Below are 24,056 nucleotides of genomic sequence, written 5' to 3' on the forward strand. Positions count from 1 at the left end.
CAGAGAGACATCAGGGTGTGAACCCCAAAACACCAACACCCACACAGAGAGACATCAGGGTCTGAACCCCCAAACACCAACACCCACAGAGAGAGACATCAGGGTCTGAACCCCCAAACACCAACACCAACACACAGAGAGACATCAGGGTATGAACTCCAAAACACCAACTGACACACAGAGAGACATCAGGGTATGAACTCCAAAACACCAACACCCACAGAGAGACATCAGGGTCTGAACCCCAAAACACCAACACCCACTCAGAGAGAGACATCAGGGTATGAACACCAAAACACCAACACCCACACAGAGAGAGACATCAGGGTATGAACACCAATACCCAGAGAGACAGCAGGGTGTGAACCCCAAAACACCCACACAGAGATACATCAGGGTCTGAACTCCAAAACACCAACACCGACATTTGCAATGTTCCTCAGAACGTCAGTGTGGGAATGGTAGAAATTCTGGAGTCTCCGGCTGGGTCTGATGTCTTCTCCCGCCCTCTCTCGCTCCCTCTCTTTCCCTAATCCTCCGTTGGAGTCTCTACCCGGGTCTTTGCGATTTCTCTGCTCTCTCTTTCACTCTCTTCCTCTTGGCTGCTGTCCGATTTATTTTCCCAGGAACCTACAAATCCAGCAGGAATTAATTGCGTGACAAATCGGTCTGAATATTCCCCCTGTACACCTCCATCTCCTCTCTCCGTTTCCCTCTTCACTGTCAGATGTCAGAGGTAGGTTCTTTACTCAGAGAGTAGGAAGGGCGTGGAATGCCCTGCCTGCAACAGTAGTGGACTCACCAACACTAAGGGCATTCATATGGTCATTGGATAGACATATGGACAATAAGGGAATAGTGAGTTGGGCTTTAGAGTGGTTTCACAGGTCAGCGCAACATCGAGGGCCGAAGGGCCTGTACTGCGCTGTAATGTTCTAATGCCCCAGTACCCAGCCTGGCTCTGCCTCTCTCACACCCCATCACTCACTGACCCAGGGTTAATGCCCCACTACCCAGCCTGGCTCTGCCCCTCTCACACCCCATCACTCACTGACCAGGGTTAATGCCCCAGTACCCAGCCTGGCTCTGCCCCTCTCACACCCCATCACTCACTGACCCAGGGTTAATGCCCCAGTACCCAGCCTGGCTCTGCCCCTCTCACATCCCATCACTCACTGACCCAGGGTTAATGCCCCAGTACCCAGCCTGGCTCTGCCCCTCTCACGCCCCATCACTCACTGACCCAGGGTTAATGCCCCAGTACCCAGCCTGGCTCTGCCCCTCTAACACCCCATCACTCACTGACCCAGGGTTAATGCCCCAGTACCCAGCCTGGCTCTGCCCCTCTAACACCCCATCACTCACTGACCCAGGGTTAATGCCCCAGTACCCAGCCTGGCTCTGCCCCTCTAACACCCCATCACTCACTGACCCAGGGTTAATGCCCCAGTACCCAGCCTGACTCTGCCTCTCTCACACCCCATCACTCACTGACCCAGGGTTAATGCCCCAGTACCAAGCCTGGCTCTGCCCCTCTCACATCCCATCACTCACTGACCTAGGGTTAATGCCCCAGTACCCAGCCTGGCTCTGCCCCCTCACACTCCATCACTCACTGACCCAGGGTTAATGCCCCAGTACCAAGCCTGGCTCAGCCCCCCTCACACCCCATCACTCACTGACCCAGGGTTAATGCCCCAGTACCCAGCCTGGCTCTGTCCCTCTCACACCCCATCACTCACTGACCCAGGGTTAATGCCCCAATACCCAGCCTGGCTCTGCCCCTCTCGCACCCCATCACTCACTGACCCAGGATTAATGCCCCACTACCCAGTCTGGCTCTGCACCTCACACCCCATCACTCACCTGCTGCCACCTCTCCACACAGAAGGAGCAGCACTATCAGTCCACTCATTGTTGCTTCCATCAGGCTGGAGGAAACATTGAAGGGAAATCCTTCGACAAGAAAAGGGAAATTTTCAGCTCGTGATTTCCATCTGGTCTTGTTCACAGTGAGCCACAATCCGATTGGTCCCAAAATATAATTGAACCGATCAGAATAAAGAGAGTTTGTGAGTCATCAGTTTCCGGCAGAATAGACACAAAACAGGTTCGAAACAAACATTTCCGCAATATTGTGAACCACCCAATCAGGTAAAAATAACTTGTCACATCATCAGTTGCCGGGCAGAATGAGCTGAAAGGAGTTTGATACAGAGGGAAGGAAGGACATGAGAACTGGAGGGGATCTGTGACACTGCTGGTCTGAACTCCAGTTCCTGACTTTCCTCCATATTCTAAATAATGTTACCCAATATAAATCTATCAATCTTAGATTTAATAATTCCAACTGTCTGGACATGCATAATTTTTTGAGGAGAATGGATGTGGAATCTACCACTGCGGAATCATTTTAACATTATAAGCAGATCAATCCGATTACCCCTCAACAGTCTAAACTCTGGGAATAAAAGCCAGGTTTATACAAACTCCCTTTCAGCTATGGGATCATTCTGGTGATCAGCACTGCATCCCCTCCAAGTCCAATCTCCCCTTCCTGAGGGGCGGTGACCAGAACTGAACAGCTACTCCAGATGGGGTCTGACCTGGACTCTGCAAAACTACAGATTCACTTTCATAATTTTGTATCCCAGCCCCCTCAAGGTAAAGATCAATGTTCCATTAGACAGACGGTGAAATGTGCAGACACACGGCAGAAAAAGTGCAATTTTATATAAAGTGATGCATTTGAAAGGAAGAATGGGAAGAGGTTATATGAACTGCATGGTACAGTTGTAAATGGAGTGCAGAGTCTGAGAGACCTGAGAGAGTGTATACACTAATCTCTGAAGGTGGCAGGGGAGTTTGATAAGACTGTTAAAGAAGCATAAATGGAACACTTGGCTTCATAATAAAGACACAGAGTGCAAACGCAAGGAGGTAATGCTGAACATTTATAAAATATTGCTTAGACTCCAAATGGAGCATTGTGTCCAATTCTGGTCAGAGTGTTTCAGGAAGGATGCCAAGACCGAGGAGAGGGTGCAGAGGAGATTTGCTGAAATATTATTGGATGAGCGACTTATGTCTTCCAACGGAACTATTCAATATGTTGGGGAAATCAGACCTTTCAGAATTATTGCATCTAAAATATGGAAATATATTGCATCATCCAGATGCTGATCTGGAGATATTTTCAAAGAAGATGATGAGTTCACTTTGCATTGGGAACAAGCCTGCCTTCACCTGACCTGCCTTCACCTGACCTGACCTACTTGAGGAAGAGCTGTCTGTTTGTTTGTTTTGAACTGGAATCACTTTAATTGATGAGGGAATAAACTAAAAAGCAAAGATTAGTGAGTTGCTGCAAAACAGAGCAAGGACAAACGGTATCCTACCTGATTCTCTCCCTCCCTCTGTCTCTGTCTGCTTTGCCTAACATTGGGTGTGGTTCACAACCTGCTGCCAGAGAATCCTCATCTGAGTGTAACTTGTCTGCATTTTGCACCTGCAAAGCTGAAACAAAACAAATTGATGCATCTCTATATTCTCCTCCACACCAAACATTGTTGATGTGAAACTCCTGACATCATGAGACAACACCAGCTCGACAGCATTGAACCCCAACAAACTTTATCCTTTATTTTATAATGCCTAGCCTCTGAAGCCCATATCTGCAGAGCGATCCTATCTGTTTGTTCTTTGTGTGGGTGTGTGTGAGTGGGTGTGGCATTGAGAACTGTTCAGGGAGATGGGGCGAATATTATTCAGTCTATCCTTCAGTAACAGCATCCCACTCTCTGATACTGTACAAGGGAAATAAAGAGAGGGCAAAGTGAGAGTTAAACTCATTGTGAGTTAAGGCTGTGAGACACAGATGGGGTAACAAAGTATTGGTTCCAGGAAACATTGCAAAGTCTGTTTTTTACCTAGAAAATTTCTATCAAAGAGACAGAAGATGCAGTTCCGTTCCTCACTGACATTGAGAGCGATTCAGTGGCCTCGCTGTGCTCGAGTGAGACCGCAACGATGCCGGCGAATCACGGGAGAGTCCAAAAATGAGAACTTACTGTGGCCACCAAACCATTTGCGATGCAACCGGCCCGCTTCCGCAGGCGAAATGGGGATCCCGCCGTAGCGTGGCGAGAAACCAATAATCACCACTTTAGCCCATTTCCATACAATTAACGGGAGCCACCCCATATCCAACGGCCTCCCGTGATCTAATCACCTTCCCAGCAAGTGATCTCACGGGCGCCGATTAGTACTTTTTAGTTTTTAAAAACATGTACCTGGCAGATGGGTATCTTCGCTCGCAGGCAGTGAGCTCGGGGGCACTGGGCTTGCTGCCCCTGTTCTCAGAAGTGGGGGGGAGGCTACCGGAGGGGTCCAGCCTTGGTTGGGGTGGTTTGCCAAGGGGGGAGGGCCACCGCGGGCGGGTCCGTCATGCCAACCCCTGGATTGTGTGCATCGTTCCCGGGGCAACCCCAGCCCTTGGCTGTCTACCCCACCGACCACCCATAACTCCCACTGACCACAGAGGCCTCTGGCCACGTGGCTGAAGTTATTGCTAATAGGGAATTGGCAAGCGGAGTTAAGTCAGCACTTCACACAACCCAAGTGGATTCCCATGGGTAGGCGTGCCATGTAGCATGTGGGCCTTATTGCCAAGCATCCCAATCAGATGGTGATGCCTGGACACTGAGCCTCAACACCTAGGGAGGCAACACCACAGATGCAGCAGCCAATAGCCGAACACACAGGGGATGGGCCGCAGCCCCGGGGACATGTCCGTGGCCGGAAGGTGGGTGAGTGCCACGGGGAGGGGACCTGCATCTGGTCCAGGTAACGTTATGTGTGGGTGTCTGGGTGCAGGGTGTGGGGTCCAGTGAGCAAGGGCCGGGTGTGGCCGAATGTGCCTGAGCAGGGTGTAGCTGGGTGGGGGGGGGTGGGGGAGGGAGAAGGCCCCAGGATGGAGACCCTCTCCCAATTCCTTACAGATATTGAATGGTATGGAGGATATTTTGGACCCTGCTGAACTTGCCCTAGTGGTGCTGCTGGGAGGCCGGGTGGCCAGGCGCCGGAGAAGGTGGCGGCAGCAGCGTCGACAGAGCCGCGAGGCGGCGGCCCATATTCAGGGACCCGCCACACATCCTGAGGACCTGGCCACCCATAAGACCTGGGTGAGACCCAGAGGAGGAGGCCAGCGACAGCCCAAAGTGTACAAGTGCCACTGGTCTTTCAAGCAGATGACTGACAGCGTGTGGTAGGAGGCTCCGCCTGAACAAGCAGACGGTGCGGCTCCTGTGCCATGTCCTCGCGCACTTTGCACCACATGGAGGAGGAGGGCACCAGCTCCAGTCCTGAACGTTTGCGCCTCAGGATCATTCCAGGCTCGAGCGGAGCCCTGTGTAGCATCTCTTTTAACAGGGGCTGAATGTGGTAATCTGTGTAGAGATATTACGGGACCTGGTAATGCTTGGATACCATTGGTAGATATTGTATGTTTCCTATTGGTTAAGCTTTATGGTAGCTCTGCCCTGCAAGGTGGGGTACAACAGCCCGTGCCGCCCCAGCAGCCTTCTTTCTGTACCTGAGCTGCTGGGGGAAACATCTAGCTTATTAAAGCCTTCAGTTGGACTACAACCTCACTTTAGTGGTCATTGATCGTGCATCAATGTCATAACCCGCCTCTACCATCTCTGCTGGCAAAGAGTTCCAGGCACCCACCACCCTCTGCGTAAAATACTTTCCACGCATAACTTCCTTGAATGTTGAATGTTATACATAAAAGGAAGAGTATCCATACCTTGGAATACATCGGGGAACTTTGCTAGTATGTCCTCAATGTCTTCTTGCACAGGGGCAGGACATTTGTCGGTGCTGTGAATTCATTTCACAAGGTTTAAGTCTCGACTTGCTTGAACACCTAATAGTGATGAACGTCTAGCATCAACAATTTCAAATCGCAAAGGCATCCCTGTGTCTTTGTTTCTTACCAAGATATTACATGAAGCCAAGGAAGTAATCATGTTGCCATTGTAGTCACACAACTGGCGGTCAGGGCGTTGAATCTTTGGAAGCCTACGTAGCTTGGATAAATCAAAGTTGTTAATTAAATTAGCATTTGCACCAGTGTCAAGTTTGAACACAATCTCAGATCCATTAACTTGTAATGGAATATTCCATTCATCTTCCAAGTTGATGGATTTTATGGGATGCGATATCTGTGGAGAAGAATTGCACATCATAATTGTCTGATTCTGTTCAACAATGCTAACAAAAAAATGTATCTTCAAGACAGTATCTGTAACAGTATCAGGTTTCACCATTTTTGATATACTTTTATTCGTATTAATATTTTTACACATATTTTTGTTGAATGAAATTGATTACTTAAATTGAGGACGTTTAGTCGCTGAATGGCACTGCAGAGCGAAATGATTCTGTTTACCGCATTTGGAATAGGTTTTTTCAAAAGCTGGGCATTTTCCCTGTAGGTGGGCGTGTCCACAATGTGTGGCTCCCAATTAATGAATCAGCCGTGAGTGAGATGGATTTAAGAGTCTGTACAGGATAAACAAGTTGGGTCAGAACAGAAATTTCATCAGAGAAATCTCTGATGCCATCACTACAGATCCATTTCCGCAGATACATATGTGCAGTTTGATCACTCGCTCGCTGTTATCTCGCTGAAATTGCATCTTCCCAGATTCTCTCATCCTCTGCTGCCGCTGATCTCGGCGACTGGTGTCCCTGGATTACCAACCGGAACACTGGAGGTCACTGGGGAAGAGAAAGAAAACATCGCTATAGAGTGAGGCAAACCCAGCAGGCCTGGAACACCCCCAACAAAATCCATCAGATCCAGCTGACACCCCACAAATACCAGCAGCAAAATCCATCAGACCCCAGATACCTAATAATGCAGAAACCTGGAAGAGTACAGAGTGTGTGGGAGTGAGATTAAAAGGGAAAGTAGGAAAGTAAAGAGGGAAAGAAAAAAATGCTAGCAAGTAAAATCAAGGAGCCTCCCGGGATGTTGAATAAGTAAATAAGGACAAAAGGAAAAGAAAGGAGTAGGGCCTATTGGAGACCAATAAGATAGTCTGTGTGAGAGGGCGGATAATGTGGTTAGGTTGTTAAATACATTGCATTTATGAAATGTAATACTTTATTTTCTTTGGAAAACATGGAACACTGATGACAGCACAGTTAAAGAAGAAGAATGTGAAATACTGGATCAGATAAACATTGTAAGAAACAATCATATTAAAGGAATTGACAACTTTAAAATTGATAAATCAGCAGGTTAAAAGCAATAAGGAGTGGTAATTTCAGAGGCTTTGACCATCAGAATCAATTCTGCCTTGGTTACACTGAGGGTCGGTTAGCTCAGTTGGCTGGCTGGCTGATTTGTGATGCGGACTGACACCCACAGCGTGGGTTCAATTCCCGTACCGGCGGAGGTTATTCATGAAGGCCTTCTCAACCTTGCCCCTTGCCTGAAGTGTGGTGATCCTCAGGTTAAATCTCCACCAGTCAGCTCTCTCTCTCTCTCGTTCAAAGAGAAGACCAGCCACGGTCCTCTGGGACGATGGCGACTTTCACAGGAGTGGTGGAAGAGGATCGAAGGGCTGCCAAAGTTATAAGAGGATTGAAAAGGGACAAAGAGATAGTCTGAGATAGGTGGAGTTTAACCTCAGTGGTGGAATTATTATTGGAATTAATTTTCAGTTAGAATCAAGGCAAGTTAGCATGGATTTGTTCCGGATCAAACTATTTTTTGAAGAGGATTAATAAGGGCTGTGTGGTGGACATGGTCAATGTAAATTTCAACATTTTAGAGAAGATAGATTCAGAGAAGGTCCCACCTTGCAGGCTGCTCAGAAATGTAAAAACACTTGGGACCATCCAAGTGTCAAATCGGATCGAAAATTGCCTCAGGTAGCAAAGGGTTAAAAGGGTTTGTGACTGGAAGCCTGTTACCAGTCAGGGTTCCACAGAGCTCGGCCCTCACTCCCTTGCATTTTGTGATGATTTAGATTCAAATGCAGGGGGAAATGATAAGTTTGAAGATGTACAAATATTATCTCAGTGGTTGACAGCGAGGATGAAACCTTCAGACTGCAGGAAGATAGAACATAGAACAGTGCAGCACAGAACAGGCCCTTCGGCTCTCGATGTTGTGCCGAGCATTGCATCGAGGGCCGAAGGGCCTGTTCTGTGCTGTGCTGTGGTGGTCAGTTGCGAAGGAAAGTGGAAGTCAACCTGGAGAAACGCAAGATCATGGATTCTGGGCGGTGCAACAAAACAAAGGAAATCGCCAGTAAATGGGAGGATCGGGAGTAATGTGGAGGAAGAGAGAAACCTCAGAGTGTGTGTCCAAGAATGGGGAAAGATGTGAGGACAAGGCCACAATGTGGTTAAGAAGGTGAATAACATTATTATCTGAGGAATAGAGCAGTGGTTTTGCTGGAACTGTGAACAACACCAGATAGACTACAGCTGGAACACTGCAAACAGTCTGTCAGCACGTTACAGAAAAGATGTGATTGTACTGGAGAGAATGCAGAGGAGATTGTTTAATGTGGACAGGACTGGAGAATGTTCACTGGGAGGAAAGACCGGAGAGGCTGGAATAGGATTCTTTAGAATAGGGGAGGGTGAAGGGAGCTATAATTGGGGTTTATATAATTATGAGAAGCCACGGTAAATAAGGATGACGGGTGGGATTCTCTGCCACCAGCTGCGTTTTCCTGCAGGGTGTGCCCTCGCTGGCAGCGAGATCCTCCATTCCGGCCGCTGACCAGCCAATGGCCATGTTGGCCAACGCCGTCAGGAAACCCCATGACCAGGGGTGCGCTGCCGGAGAATTCCACTGGACCCATTAACCTTGGTAGAGGGGTCCAAAAACCAGGAGACACAGATTTAAAGTAACCGATAGAAGCAACAGAGGAGAGATTAGGAAACTTTTTTCACTCGGGGGGTGGGAGGGACCTGGAACTCTCTGCCTGAAGGTTGGGAGAGGCAGAAACTCCCGCCACATTTAATAAATTCTTGGATGTCGACTTGAGGAGCTGTGATCTGCAGGGCTGCAGACCGAGGACATGAAGGTGAGATTGGGCTGGGAGCTCTTCATTAATCTGCATGGACATGATGGGCTGAATGGCCTCATTCTGTGTTGTAAATTTCTAACATTCAATTTCCAATCCTCAAATCAGCTGTCAAACTCCAGCAGACCCCCAAACCCCAGCAGACCCCCAAACACCAGCAAATCCCAGCAGACCCCCAAACACCAGCAAAATCCCATCAGATCCACCTTGCACCTGAGGATCACCACAATTCAGGTTGAGAAACAAGAGCAAAAATCAGACCCATGACACAATGTGACTATTGCTAAATCCTGGAGGACTGACGCTGACCAACTGAGGGGAAACTCTGGAAATTCAGACTTCCTCAAGGAATCCGAACAGCTTTGAGGAGGTGAGATGTTTCTGGATGTCTCAACACCCACAGAATCTCCATCTTCAGACCGTAGAGGACCAACCAATTCCAGAAGACCAGTCACAAAGCTCAGTGCTGTATTGGATGGGTTTGTCTTTAATGACTATACACAGGGAGACAGACACGGAGCTCACATTCCACCCACCAGATTATACAGTTAACACCAGCGGGAATATCCCCGTTAGAATGATCCAATCCCAATTGTGTTCAACGCTGCTCATACCTTAGTGATTTGCGGAGGAGCTGGATGGAGAATCCCCTTCAACAGAAGCTGTTAAAGGAAGGAGAGGCATTAAAAAAAACTGTTCATTATTAGAGGCAGGGATAGTGCATGAGATAGAAGGGCAGAGAGAAAGAGACAGAGAATGAGAGAGACAAAGATAGACAGACACAACAGGGCAATAGAAACCACACATATTCAGATGGTGACACACAGAGCAATTATTAGAGAGTATCAGACACAGAATGAAGAATAATTCACACAGGTCCAGAGGGTGTTTGATGATCAGCTTACTGTTTGTAGGATTGTAGGCGCTCTTCCCCCTCCCTGTAAAACAGGAATGTTCAGTGAGTGACGAGAGATTGAAAGAAAATCAGAGTGGCTGGAACTCTGAATGTAATGGACCAATGGACTCTCCCTCACCTCAGCCCCTCTCACAGAATGTTGAGACGCTCATGCCGTGCCCCCACCCCCTCCTTGTCCCAAGCCCCATCCTTCCCCCATGAACCCAGCCCCTTCCCTCCACCGATACCAAAGCTTCACACTACACCCCTCTGAAACTCTTGCCCCACACTCTCCCCTCCTGCTCCCCCTCCCTGGGACCCAGCTTCCTGTGCCCCATCTGGGCCCCAGTCCTGCACTCCCCACACACCCTTGACCCCAGGGGTCACACTCTCCCCCACCTCGTGACCCCAACCTGGCACTCCCCCATGCCCGTCCCAGCCCCACACTCCTCGCTCCCCCTGTCCACACTCCCGTACTGACCAGAGACCCTCACTCCCGTACTGACCAGAGATGCTCGCTCCCGTACTGACCAGAGACCCTCGCTCCTGTACTGACCAGATCCCCTCACTCCCGTACTGACCAGAGACGCTCGCTCCCCTACTGACCAGAGACGCTCGCTCCCGTACTGACCAGAGACGCTCGCTCCCGTACTGAGCAGAGACCCTCGCTCCCCTACTGAGCAGAGACCCTCACTCCCCTACTGAGCAGAGACCCTCACTCCCCTACTGAGCAGAGACCCTCACTCCCCTACTGAGCAGAGACCCTCACTCCCGTACTGACCAGAGACCCTCACTCCCGTACTGACCCAAGACCCTCACTCCCGTACTGACCAGAGACCCTCACTCCCGTACTGACCAGAGACCCTCGCTCCCGTACTGACCAGAGACCCTCGCTCCCGTACTGACCAGAGACCCTCACTCCCGTACTGACCCAAGACCCTCACTCCTGTACTGACCCAAGACCCTCACTCCCGTACTGACCAGAGACCCTCACTCCCGTACTGACCCAAGACCCTCACTCCCGTACTGACCCAAGACCCTCACTCCCATACTGACCAGAGACCTCGCTCCCGTACTGACCAGAGACCCTCACTCCCGTACTGACCAGAGACCCTCACTCCCGTACTGACCCAAGACCCTCACTCCCGTACTGACCCAAGACCCTCACTCCCGTATTGACCAGAGACCCTCACTCCCGTACTGACCAGAGACCCTCACTCCCGACTTGACCAGAGACCCTCGCTCCCGTACTGACCAGCGACCCTCGCTCCCGTACTGACCAGCGACCCTCGCTACCGTACTGATCAGGGATCCTCACTGATAACCTGAACTCCTCGTCCTATCTGAGACTCTTTGCCACTTTTCAGACTCTCTCCCTTTACCATGAACCCCTTTCTCTCCCTGTCCCAACCCTGGGGCTCTTTCACCCACTGTGTGCTCCCCCACACCAACCAGAGACCCACAGACTGAGCCACCCTCACACTGGAATATTCCCTCAGGATCCCTCCAACGCCCAGTGTGGAGCTGCTGGTTTCCCTCCAATTCCTACCATTATTGTTGCAGATGACGACAGCCACAATGATGAGAGCGATGAGCAGCAGCAGGATCCCGAGCACAATCCCGATGATAACAGGAACCTGGGAGTGAGGCTTTGGCCCTGTTAGGGAAAGAAAATCAGAGAGACAGAGTGAATCAGGGAGAGAGAAAATGTGAGCATCTGGATTTTAAAGTCCTCAATCTGACCAACCCCAGCCTCTGTTTTCCTGAGAACAGAGACCCAGCCTGTCAACCCTTCCCTGATACGTACACACACTCATTTCTGGTATCATCGCTGGAAAACGTTTCTACAGTCTCTCCTTGTAAAAATGGTGACTGGAACTGCACACGGTATTCAAATGTGGTTTAACCAAGGTTTGATACAGGTTTAGCCTAACCTACCTGTGGTAGTATGCATTAGGGGTCAAGTGGGACTGTGAAGCCGTGATGTCATTGGCTGACAGATCCCGGGTCCTGGTTGGCTGTTGACCTCTAGCTCCGCCCTGAAGGTGGAGTATAAGAACCAGGAGTTCTCCCCCGCAGGCCAGTCTGCTCCTGAACTGCGGGGAACAAGTCACGCTTAATAAAGCCTCATTGACTTCATCTCTATTCGTCTCTCGTGAGTCTTTGTGCGCTACAATTTATTAAGCGTGCTTAAAGGACTATGGAGCTCAGGATCATCCCGGAATGCCTGAGGATCAGCCCCAACGCAGTGAACTCAGCAGCAGTTTTCAAACACTGGCAGACTTGTTTTGAGGCCTACCTCAGAACGGTCCCCGGCCGGGTCACAGAAGACCAGAAACTACAGGTCCTGCACTCGATGGTAAGCCCGGAAATCTTCCCTCTCATCGAAGACGCAGAGGATTTCCAGACGGCGATGGCAGCACTAAAGAACATCTATGTTCGCCCAGTGAACCAGATCTACGCACGCTACCAACTCGCAACGAGACGGCAAAGTCCCGGAGAATCGATAGATGAATTCTACGCCGCGCTACTAATTTTGGGACGGGCCTGCAGCTGCCCGCCGGTAAACGCGATGGAACACACGGACATGTTAATGCGTGATGCTTTTGTGGCTGGTATGAACTCTTCCCAAATCCGCCAAAGACTTTTAGAAAAAGAGTCGCTAGGACTCTGAGGCACGGGCCCTTGCAGCCTCACTAGATGTGGCCGCGCGAAACGCCCGCGCCTACGGCCCCGACCGCGCGGCAGCCCCTTGGGCTCCGTGGACCCCCGTCGCGACAAACCCCACCCCCCCTCCCCACAGGCTTGCGCGGTTCAGACGCCAAGTCGTCCCGGGGGAGCCCGCTGCTATTTCTGCGGCCAGGCGAAACACCCCCGGCAGCGCTGCCCGGCCCGCGCAGCGATTTGTAAGAGCTGCGGGAAAAAGGGCCATTTTGCGGCTGTGTGCCGGTCCCGGGAGGTTACCGCTGTCCCTGGAGAACAAGGAGTCCTGCGCGCTTCTAACGCTCCCCAACCCCCCCTGTACGACCCGCAGGCGCAACCAGTTTGTGTCCCGGCCACCGCTGTCCAGCGCCCCATGTACGACCCGCAGGCGCAACCAGTTTGGGTCCCGGCCACCGCTGTCCCCGGAGAACAAGGTGACCTGCGCGTTTCTGACGCTCCCCAACCCCCCCAGCGCCCCACGTGCGACCCGCAGGCGCCGCCATTTTGGGTCCCGGCCACCACGAGGGGAGGAGGGGCGCCGCCATCTTGGGACCCCCTAGACCTGTGCGACGCATGGGGACGGCCATTTTGTCCACCCCCACCGCCATCTTGTGACCCCCCAGCCATGTGCGATGCATGGGGGCGGCCATTCTGTTCACCCCTGCCGCCATCTTGGACGGCAACAACGGACACCAGTGTCGACGGCTCCACGGGGTTCGAGGAAGACGCTCAAGCACTACGATCACATCTGGCCTCAATGACGCTGGACCAAGCACGGCCCCGGACGCTCCAGACGACGACAACAACGGTGCTGATAAACGGGCAAGAGACACCATGCCTGGTCGACTCCGGGAGCACGGAAAGCTTCATCCACCCCGACACGGTAAGACGCTGTTTTTTGACCATCCGTCCCAGTGCGCAAAAGATTTCCCTAGCTGCAGGATCCCACTCCGTACAGATTAAAGGCTTCTGCATAGTGACCCTAACGGTGCAAGGGAGGGAGTTTAAAAACTACAGGCTCTACGTCCTTCCCCAACTCTGCGCGCCCACATTACTGGGATTAGATTTCCAGTGCAACCTGCAGAGCCTAACGTTTCAATTCGGCGGCCCAATACCCCCACTCACTATCTGCGGCCTCGCAACCCTCAAGGTTGAGCCCCCATCCTTGTTTGCAAACCTCACCCCGGATTGCAAACCCGTCGCCACTAGGAGCAGACGGTACAGCGCCCAGGACCGGACATTCATTCGGTCCGAAGTCCAGCGGCTACTGAAGGAAGGCATAATCCAGGCCAGCAACAGTCCCTGAAGAGCACAGGTGGTAGTAGTAAAGACAGGGGAGAAGCAAAGGATGGTCATAGACTATGGCCAGACCATCAACAGGTACACACAACTAGATGCGTACCCTCTCCCCCGCATATCCGACATGGTCAATCGGATTGCCCAATATAAGGTCTTCTCCACCGTGGACCTCAAGTCCGCCTACCATCAGCTCCCCATCCGCCCAAGTGACCGCAAGTACACAGCCTTCGAGGCAGACGGGCGATTATACCACTTCCTAAGGGTCCCATTTGGCGTCACAAACGGGGTCTCGGTCTTCCAACGAGAGATGGACCGAATGGTTGATCAACACGGGTTACGGGCCACGTTCCCGTACCTCGACAACGTAACCATCTGCGGCCACGATCAGCAGGACCACGACGCCAACCTCCAAAAATTCCTCCAGACTGCTAAAGCATTGAACGTCACATACAACGAGGACAAGTGCGTTTTTAGCACAAACCGGCTAGCCATCTTGGGATATGTAGTGCGCAATGGGATAATAGGCCCCGACCCCGAACGCATGCGCCCCCTCATGGAATTTCCCTCCCGCACTGCTCAAAAGCCCTAAAATGCTGCCTGGGGTTCTTTTCATATTACGCCCAGTGGGTCCCCCAGTACGCAGACAAGGCCCGCCTCCTAATACAGACCACGACCTTCCCTCTGTCGACAGAGGCTTGCCAGGCCTTCGGCCGCATCAAAGCGGATATCGCAAAGGCCACGATGCGCGCCATCGACGAGTCCCTCCCCTTCCAGGTCGAGAACGACGCCTCCGATGTAGCTCTAGCGGCCACCCTTAACCAAGCGGGCAGGCCCGTGGCCTTTTTCACCCGAACCCTCCACGCTTCAGAAATCCGCCACTCCTCAGTGGAAAAGGAAGCCCAAGCCATAGTGGAAGCTGTGCGACATTGGAGGCATTACCTGGCCGGCAGGAGATTCACTCTCCTCACGGACCAACGGTCGGTAGCCTTCATGTTCGATAATGCACAGCGGGGCAAAATTAAAAACGACAAGATCTTAAGGTGGAGGATCGAGCTCTCCACCTTCAACTATGAGATCCTGTACCGTCCCGGAAAGCTGAACGAGCCGTCCGATGCCCTATCCCGCGGCACATGTGCCAATGCACAAATTAACCACCTCCAAACCCTCCACGAGGACCTCTGCCACCCGGGGGTCACTCGGTTCTACCACTTTATAAAGTCCCGCAACCTCCCTTACTCTGTGGAGGAAGTCCGTACAGTCACAAGGAACTGCCACATCTGCGCAGAGTGCAAACCGCACTTTCAGGCCGGATGGTGCGCACCTGATCAAGGCTTCCCGTCCCTTTGAACGCCTTAGTCTGGATTTCAAAGGGCCCCTCCCCTCCACCGACCGCAACACATACTTCCTGAATGTGGTGGACGAATACTCCCGTTTCCCCTTCGCCATCCCCTGCCCTGACATGACAGTGGCCACAGTCATCAAAGCCCTTAACACCATATTCACACTGTTCGGTTGCCCCGCATACGTCCACAGCGACAGGGGGTCCTCCTTCATGAGTGACGAGCTGCGCCAGTTCCTGCTCAGCAACGGTATAGCCTTGAGCAGGACGACCAGCTACAACCCCCGGGGCAACGGGCAAGTAGAGAGGGAGAACGGCACGGTCTGGAAGACCGTCCTACTGGCCGTACGGTCCAGGGACCTCCCAGTTTCACGGAGGCAGGAGGTCCTCCCGGACGCTCTCCACTCCATCCGGTCGCTACTGTGTACTAGCACTAACCAAACGCCTCATGAGCGCCTCCTTGTCTTCCCCAGGAAGTCCTCCTCTGGAACGTCGCTGCCGACCTGGCTGGCGGTCCCAGGACCCATCTTGCTCCGAAAACATGAGCGGGCGCACAAGTCGGACCCGTTGGTCGAGAGGGTTCGCCTCCTCCACGCGAACCCGCAGTACGCTTACGTGGAGTACCCCGACGGCCGACAGGACACGGTCTCCCTGCGAGATCTGGCACCCGCCGGCAACACACACACACCCCCGACACCAATCACCCCCTCCCTGCCACCGGCGCACCCCGCGAGCGCCCCCTTCCCGGGAGGATCGGTCCTCCTCCCAGGTCCGACCAGAAGTGAAGCTGCTGCAGAAACCGTAAGGCTCCCGGAGACGACAACACTGGAAAAGGCACCACCACCGGGGCCGAGGCGATCGACGAGGACGACCAGACTGCCCGACCGACTCGTGGCATCGATGTAACACTACAATGTTGTGGACTTTAACGAGAACTCTTTCTTTTCCCCCTTTTACTGTAAATAGTTCAAAACAAAAAAACCTCTGTACATACTATGATGACATGCAAAAGTTTTCCTCCCAGGACCAGCCTTGTAAACCCTTACCACCATACGAAGCACCACCCCGCCGGGTTCATTTTTAACAAAGGCTGAATGTGGTAGTATGCATTAGGGGTCATGTGGGACTGTGAAGCCGTGATGTAATTGGCTGACAGATCCCGGGTCCTGGTTGGCTGTTGACCTCTAGCTCCGCCCTGAAGGCGGAGTATAAGAACCAGGAGTTCTCCCCCGCAGGCCAGTCTGCTACTGAACTGCGGGGAACAAGTCACGCTTAATAAAGCCTCATCGACGTCATCTCTATTCGTCTCTCGTGAGTCTTTGTGCGCTACACTACCTAATTTACAATTCTATTTTTTGATAAATGAAGCCTGGTTTTCTCTTTGCTTTATTATGGCCTTCTCTAAGCTGTTGCCCTATGTTTACTGACTGGTGTACTTGTACACCGAGATCTCTTTGTCCCCGATCCCATCCGGACTTACTCCTTCCAAGTAAGATGTGATCTCCCTGTTCATCCTTAATGAAAACTCTCCCACGTTTATCTGTGCTGAACTTCATTCACCAATTATGTGCCCATTCTACAAGTTTATATTGTCTATTCATTTGCTGCAATCGTGCTCAGTATCGACTATTCCCACCCAATTTGGTGTCCTCTGCAAATTGAGAAATAGTGTATCGGATTCTCATGTCCACATCATTGAATGGAAATTGTGAACAGTGGTGATCCCAGCACTGATCCTTGTGGATCACCACTTCCCACCTTCTGTCACTCTGAATAATGATCCTTCACTCTCACTCTCTGCTTTTTCTCTCCAAATCATTTTGCCATTTTTCTCCTCACTCCACATTCTCTTGACAACCATTAATCTATCATGAGTCACCTTATCTATTACATTTGAAAAATCATAGAACATATAGTGCAGAAGGAGGCCATTCGGCCCATCGAGTCTGCACCGACCCGCTTCAGCCCTCACTTCCACCCTGTCCCAGGAGCCCAATAACCCCTCCTTACCTTTTTGGTCACTAAGGCCAATTTAGCACGGCCAATCCACCGAACCTGCACGTCTTTGGACTGTGGGAGGAAACCGGAGCACCCGGAGGAAACCCACGCAGACACGGTGAGAACGTGTAGACTCTGCACAGACAGTGGTCCAGCGGGGAATCGAACCTGGGACCCTGCCGCTGTGAAGCCACAGTGCTAGCCACTTGTGGTACCGTGCTGCCCAACCATATTAAATTACATCTACTATATCACCATTGTCCACTCCCTCTGTTACATCCTCAAAAAAATCCACTTATTGAGGTAAAGCAACATTTAATATTTCAGAATCCAAGCTGACTATTCATGATTATATTAATCGATTTCTAGATTTTCAAGAATTCCCTGAATAATAATCATCACTTAATGTCACAAGTAGGCCTCAATGAAGCTACTGTGAAAAGCCCCAGTCACCACATTCCGGAGCCTGTTCAGGGAGGCCGGTACAGGAATTGAACCCGCGCTGCTGTTTGTTGTGCATTACAAGCCAGCTGTTTAGCCCTATGTGTTAAACCTGCCCCTGGTAGAAGAGATTCCATTATTTTTCTGACAGCTGATTTTAAGCTGTTTGAAGTCAACTTCCGAAATATACAGGACCGTGTTCCTCCTATAATATCCCAGGATACACCGGGTCTTGTTCCTCCTACAATATGCCAGGATACACTGGGACCTGTCCCTCCTGTAATATCCCAGGATACACCAGGCCTGTCCCTCCTGTAATATCCCAGGACACACTGCGCCCTCTCATACTGTAATATCCCAGGATACACCAGGACACAATGGGGAATGTTGCACGGTAAATCCCAGGACACAAAATTACTGTCTTCCAATGGTGGTGTTTTGGATATTATGCATTGGAGTTTAACATTTATTTGCACTCAGTATCCTGGGCAACAGCTGTCCTGGTGAACAGCTTGTCGTGTTAATCACCCTGGGGTAACACGGACTGCAATGGATGCAGTTGTACTTGAAAGTAGACTCCAAACGGTGATGTTGGTTCAATACGCTTTATTGAACTTGTTAAGCAGTGTACACAGTCCGCTGTGGGTTTGAAACTCTACTAATCTAAGCGTGCTTACTATAACTAACTAGACCAGACTAGCTCTGAGCCATGTGTAGAAGGTGCTAACTGAAATATACACCCTTATTGTCACTACAGTTGTCACCAGTGGAAAGAGGCAGAGTGTTGATGCCTCCTGTGTTTTATAATGCAAGACCACCTTCTAGTGTTCTGCCTGGTGATTGGTTGTGTTCTGTCCTGCGTGATGATTGGCTGTACTGGGTCTCTGTCACTGCCTGTCTGAATCTCATCACAGCTCAGCACTGACCTTCCCTCTGACGAATGTGATATAAAATAGTTACTTTAGAGATATTAGTTAATGTAATGTAGAAGATAGGCCAGTTTAATTCTGGTTAGTTCACCGACAAAGGATTTCAGACCGCATGGAAAAGCAGGAAGAGGTGTGTCCACCAGAGTGATGCTGAGTAATAGGGGCCAGAGGAAGGGATTGGAAGTGAGCCAATCAGAATAGATCAAACAGGTCAGGAGGGACATAGGATGACCTATGGGCGTCGAGTATGTGAAACTTGATGCCATTTGAATGTATCAGTACAGAGCTCTTTGTCTGATAGCCTCACTTGATTCCGGAGGTACAGAGAGCAGAGAGGTGATCTTTACTGCTGTGAAGTGAGAAAGACTTGCAAGTCTAATAAAATAACTAATGCTGTACCTGCAAATCCATCTCGACTTTTATTGAGGCCAGACTGACGGGTAAAGAAACTGAGGATTTAACACCTCGTGTCATCCTGATCTGAGGCCGTGTCTCTCTAACAGTGCGAAATGGTCTTACCATGAATCACCATCAGTGCCTCATTCAGTCCGCTGTGTTCCACCCGACAGGAATACTCGGCCTGGTCCTCCGGATCAAACTCCACCCATTTCCGGATCTGGTAGGTCCTGTCGTGATTGGGTAAGATCCCACTGGACAGGATCTCATTAATCACCACTCCGTCACTGCACAGATTCACCTCGATGGCTTGAGGGTAAAAGCCGGTGACGACACAGGACAGCCGGTTAGAATCACCCAGACGGGTAAAGGACACGATGGGGGCAACTGAGAGAGAAAGGAAGAGGAATCAGTACAGGAAACTCGAGATAGAGAATCCCAGGCATCACCCCCTTCACTGACTCTCAGTCCCCCCTCACTCACCGACTCTCAGTCCCCCCTCACTCACCGACTCAGTCCCCCCCTCACTCACCGACTCAGTCCCTCCCTCACTCACCGACTCAGTCCCCCCCTCACTCACCGACTCTCAGGTCCCCCCTCATTCACCGACACTCAGGTCCCCCCTCATTCACCGACACTCAGCCCCCCCCTCATTCACCGACTCTCAGTCCCCTCTCACTCACCGACTCTCCGGACCCCCCCTTCATTCACCGACATTCAGCCCCCCCTCTTTCACCGACTCTCAGACCCCCCCCCACTCATCGATTCTCAGTCCCTCCTCACTCACCAACTCATTCCCCCCCTCACTCACCGACTCTCATTCCCCCCCTCACTCACCGACTCTTAGTCCCTCCCTCACTCACCGGCTCTCAGTCCCTCCCTCACTCACCGACTCAGTCCCCCCCTCACTCACCGTCTCTCAGTCCCCCCCTCACTCACCGTCTCTCAGTCCCCCCCTCACTCACCGACACTCGGTCCCCCCCCTCACTCACCGACACTCGGTCCCCCCCTCACTCACCGACACTCGGTCCCCAGCTCACTCACCGACACTCGGTCACCCCCCTCACTCACCGACACTCGGTCCCCCCCCTCACTCACCGACAATGGGTCCCCCCCCCTCACTCACCGACACTCGGTCCCCCCCCTCACTCACCGACACTCGGTCCCCCCCCTCACTCACCGACACTCGGTCCCCCCTCCTCACTCACCGACACTCGGTCCCCCCTCCTCACTCACCGACACTCGGTCCCCCCCCCTCACTCACCGACACTCGGTCCCCCCCCTCACTCACCGACACTCGGTCCCCCCCCTCACTCACCGACACTCGGTCCCCCCCCTCACTCACCGACACTCGGTCTCCCCCCCTCACTCACCGACACTCGGTCCCCCCCCTCACTCACCGACACTCGGTCCCCCCCTCACTCACCGACACTCGGTCACCCCCCTCACTCACCGACACTCGGTCCCCCCCCTCACTCACAGACAATCGGTCCCCCCCCCCTCACTCACCGACACTCGGTCCCCCCCCTCACTCACCGACACTCGGTCCCCCCCCTCACTCACCGACAATCGGTCCCTCCCCTCACTCACCGACACTCGGTCCCCCCCCCTCACTCATCGACACTCGGTCCCCCCCCTCACTCACCGACACTCGGTCCACCCCCTCACTCACTGACTCTCAGTTCCCCCTCAATCACCGACTCTCAGTCCCTCCTCAATCACCGACTCTGTCCCCCTCCTCACTCTCGGACTCTCAGTCGCTCCCTCACTCACGGACTCTGTCCCTCCCTCACTCCCGATCTCAGTCCCCCCCCTCCCGCACCGACTCTCAGTCCCCCCTCACTCACCGTCTCTCAGTCCCCCCTCAATCACCGACTCTCAGTCGCTCCCTCACTCACCGACTCAGTCCCTCCCTCCCTTACCGACTCTGTCCCTCCCTCACTCCCGATCTCAGTCCCCCCCCTTCACTCATCGTCTCTCAGTCCCCCTCACTCACCGACTCTCAGTCCCCCCCTCCCGCACCGACTCTCAGTCCCCCCCCTCCCGCACCGACTCTCAGTCCCCCCCCTCACTCACCGACTCTGTCCCCGCTCACTCACCGACTCTCAGTCCCCCCCTCACTCACCGACTCTCAGTCCCCTCCTCACTCACAGACTCTCAGTCCCCCCCCCTCAATCACCGTCTATCAGTCCCCCTCCTCACTCACCGTCTCTCAGTCCCCCCCTCACTCACCGACTCTCAGTCCCCCCTCACTCACCGACTCTCAGTCCCCCCCCTTCACTCACCGACTCTCAGTCCCCCCCTCCCGCACCGACTCTCAGTCCCTCCCTCACTCACCGACTAAGTCCCCCCCCTCACTCACCGACTCTCAGTCCCCCCTCACTCACCGACTCTCAGTCCCCCCCTCACTCACCGACTCTCAGTCCCCCCCCCTCACTCACCGACTCTCAGACCCCCTCACTCACCGACTCTCAGTCCCTCCCTCACTCACCGACTAAGTCCCCCCCCTCACTCACCGACTCAGTCCCCCCTCACTCACCGACTCTCAGTCCCTCCCCTCACTCACCGACTCTCAGTCCCTCCCCTCACTCACCGACTCTCAGTCCCCCCTCACTCACCGACTCTCAGTCCCCCCTCACTCACCGACTCTCAGTCCCCCCTCACTCACCGACTCTCAGTCCCCCCCTCAATCACCGACTCTCAGTCCCCCCCACACTCACCGACTCTCAGTCCCCCCTCACTCACCGACTCTCAGTCCCCCCTCACTCACCGACTCTCAGTCCCCCCTCACTCACCGACTCTCAGTCCCCCCTCACTCACCGACTCTCAGTCCCCCCTCCCGCACCGACTCTCAGTCCCCCCCTCCCGCACAGACTCTCAGTCCCCCCACTCACTCACCGACTCTCAGTCCCCCCCTCACTCACCGGCTCTCAGTCCCCTCCCCCTCAGTCACAGACTCTGCCCCCCCACTCACTCACCGACTCTCAGTCCCCTCCCTCACTCACCGACTCTCAGTCCCCTCCCTCACTCACCGACTTTCAGTCCCCCCCCTCACTCACCGACTCTCAGTCCCCCCTCACTCACCGACTCTCAGTCCCCCCCCCCCTCACTCACCGTCTCTCAGTCCCCCCTCACTCACCGACTCTCAGTCCCCCCCCTCACTCACCGACTCTCAGTCCCCCCTCACTCACCGACTCTCAGTCCCCCCCTCACTCACCGACTCTCAGTCCCCCCCCCTCCCTCCCCGACTCAGTCCCGCCTCACTCACCGACTCAGTCCCCGTCCCTCAGTCCCCCCCTCACTGACTCTCAGTCCCCCCCCCTCAGTCACCGACTCTCAGCCCCTACCTCACTCACCGACTCTCAGTCGTCCCCCCCTCACTCACCGACTCTCAGTCCCCCCCTCCCTCCCCGACTCTCAGTCCCCCCTCACTCACCGACTCAGTCCCCCCCTTACTCAATGAGTCTGAGAGCCCCCCTCACTCACCGACTCTCAGTCCCCCCCTCTCACTCACCGACTCTCAGTCCCCCCTCTCACTCACCGACTTTCAGTCCCTCCCTCACTCACCGACTCTCAGTCCCCCCTCACTCACCGACTCTCAGTCCCCCCCCCTCACTCACCGACTCTCAGTCCCCCCTCTCACTCACCGACTCTCAGTCCCTCCCTCACTCACCGACTCTCAGTCCCCCCTCTCACTCACCGACTCTCAGTCCCTCCCTCACTCACTGACTCTCAGTCCCTCCCCCTCACTCCCGATCTCAGTCCCCCCCTCACTCATCGTCTCTCAGTCCCCCCCCTCACTCACCGACTCAGTCCCCCTCACTCACCGACTCTCAGTCCCCCCCCTCACTCACCGACTCAGTCCCCCTCACTCACCGACTCTCAGTCCCCCCCCTCCCGCACCGACTCAGTCCCCCCCCTCACTCACCGACTCTCAGTCCCCCCCCTCCCGCACCGACTCTCAGTCCCCCCCCTCCCGCACCGACTCAGTCCCCCCCCTCACTCACCGGCTCTCAGTCCCCCCTCACTCACCGACTCTCAGACCCCCCTCACTCACCGACTCTCAGACCCCCCCTCACTCACCGACTCTCAGTCCCCCCCCCCTCACTCACCGACTCTCAGACCCCCTCACTCACCGGCTCTCAGTCCCCCTCATTCACCGGCTCTCAGTCCCCCCTCACTCACCGACTCAGTCCCCCCCCTCACTCACCGACTCAGTCCCCCCCCTCACTCACCGACTCAGTCCCACCCCCCTCACTCACCGACTCTCAGTCCCCCCCCTCACTCACCGACTCTCAGTTCCCCCCCTCACTCACCGACTCTCAGTCCCCCCTCACTCACCGACTCTCAGTCCCCCCTCACTCACCGACTCTCAGTCCCCCCTCACTCACCGACTCTCAGTCCCCCCCCCACTCACCGACTCTCAGTCCCCCCTCAATCACCGACTCTCAGTCCCTCCCCCTCACTCACCGACTCTCAGTCCCCCCTCAATCACCGACTCTCAGTCCCCCCCTCCCGCACCGAGTCTCAGTCCCCCCCCTCCCGCACCGACTCTCAGTCCGCCCCCTCACTCACCGACTCTCAGTCCCCCCCTCACTAACCGACTCTCAGTCGCCCGCCTCACTCACCGACTCAGTCCCCCCCTCACATTCACCAACTCAGTCTCTCCCCTCCTCACTCACAGACTCTCAGTCCCCCCCCCCCTCACTCACCGACTCTCAGTCCCCCCCCTCCCGCACCGACTCTCAGTCCCTCCCTCACTCACCGACTCAGTCACCCCCCTCACTCACCGACTCAGTCCCCCCTCCTCACTCACCGACTCTCTGTCCCCCCCCTCACTCACCGACAGCCCCCCTTCACTCACTGACATACAGTCCCCCCCTCACTCACCGACTCAGTCTCCCCCCCCACTCACTCACCGACTCAGTCCCCCCCCTCAC

At 53.7% G+C, this 24,056-nt stretch overlaps 2 protein-coding genes across 4 annotated transcripts in view; both read right to left on the reverse strand.

The window, feature by feature from the left end:
* The window catches only part of LOC140390264 (major histocompatibility complex class I-related gene protein-like), a 110,769-nt gene extending 108,694 nt beyond the window's left edge, over positions 1–2,075 (reverse strand). For 2 of the 3 annotated variants that reach the window (XM_072475274.1, XM_072475275.1), the window contains exon 1: positions 1,867–2,075. In XM_072475274.1, the coding sequence (XP_072331375.1) occupies positions 1,867–1,927 (61 nt within the window). In that variant the 5' untranslated portion in view covers positions 1,928–2,075. The remainder of the gene's footprint in view (positions 1–1,866) is intronic. The other variant, XM_072475273.1, reaches the window with a different exon arrangement.
* Positions 2,076–6,318: 4,243 nt separating this feature from the next.
* Positions 6,319–24,056, reverse strand: part of LOC140390262 (major histocompatibility complex class I-related gene protein-like) — a 144,359-nt gene continuing 126,621 nt past the window's right edge. Inside the window, exons 4-8 of the mRNA XM_072475272.1 lie at positions 19,240–19,503; positions 11,561–11,668; positions 10,022–10,054; positions 9,731–9,778; positions 6,319–6,786 (exon numbers count right to left, since the gene is read on the reverse strand). Of these exons, the coding sequence (XP_072331373.1) occupies positions 9,732–9,778; positions 10,022–10,054; positions 11,561–11,668; positions 19,240–19,503 (452 nt within the window). The 3' untranslated portion in view covers positions 6,319–6,786; position 9,731. The remainder of the gene's footprint in view (positions 6,787–9,730; positions 9,779–10,021; positions 10,055–11,560; positions 11,669–19,239; positions 19,504–24,056) is intronic.

The sequence above is a fragment of the Scyliorhinus torazame genome, chromosome 14 (assembly GCF_047496885.1).
Source record: "Scyliorhinus torazame isolate Kashiwa2021f chromosome 14, sScyTor2.1, whole genome shotgun sequence".
Classification (NCBI taxonomy): Eukaryota; Metazoa; Chordata; class Chondrichthyes; order Carcharhiniformes; family Scyliorhinidae; genus Scyliorhinus; species Scyliorhinus torazame.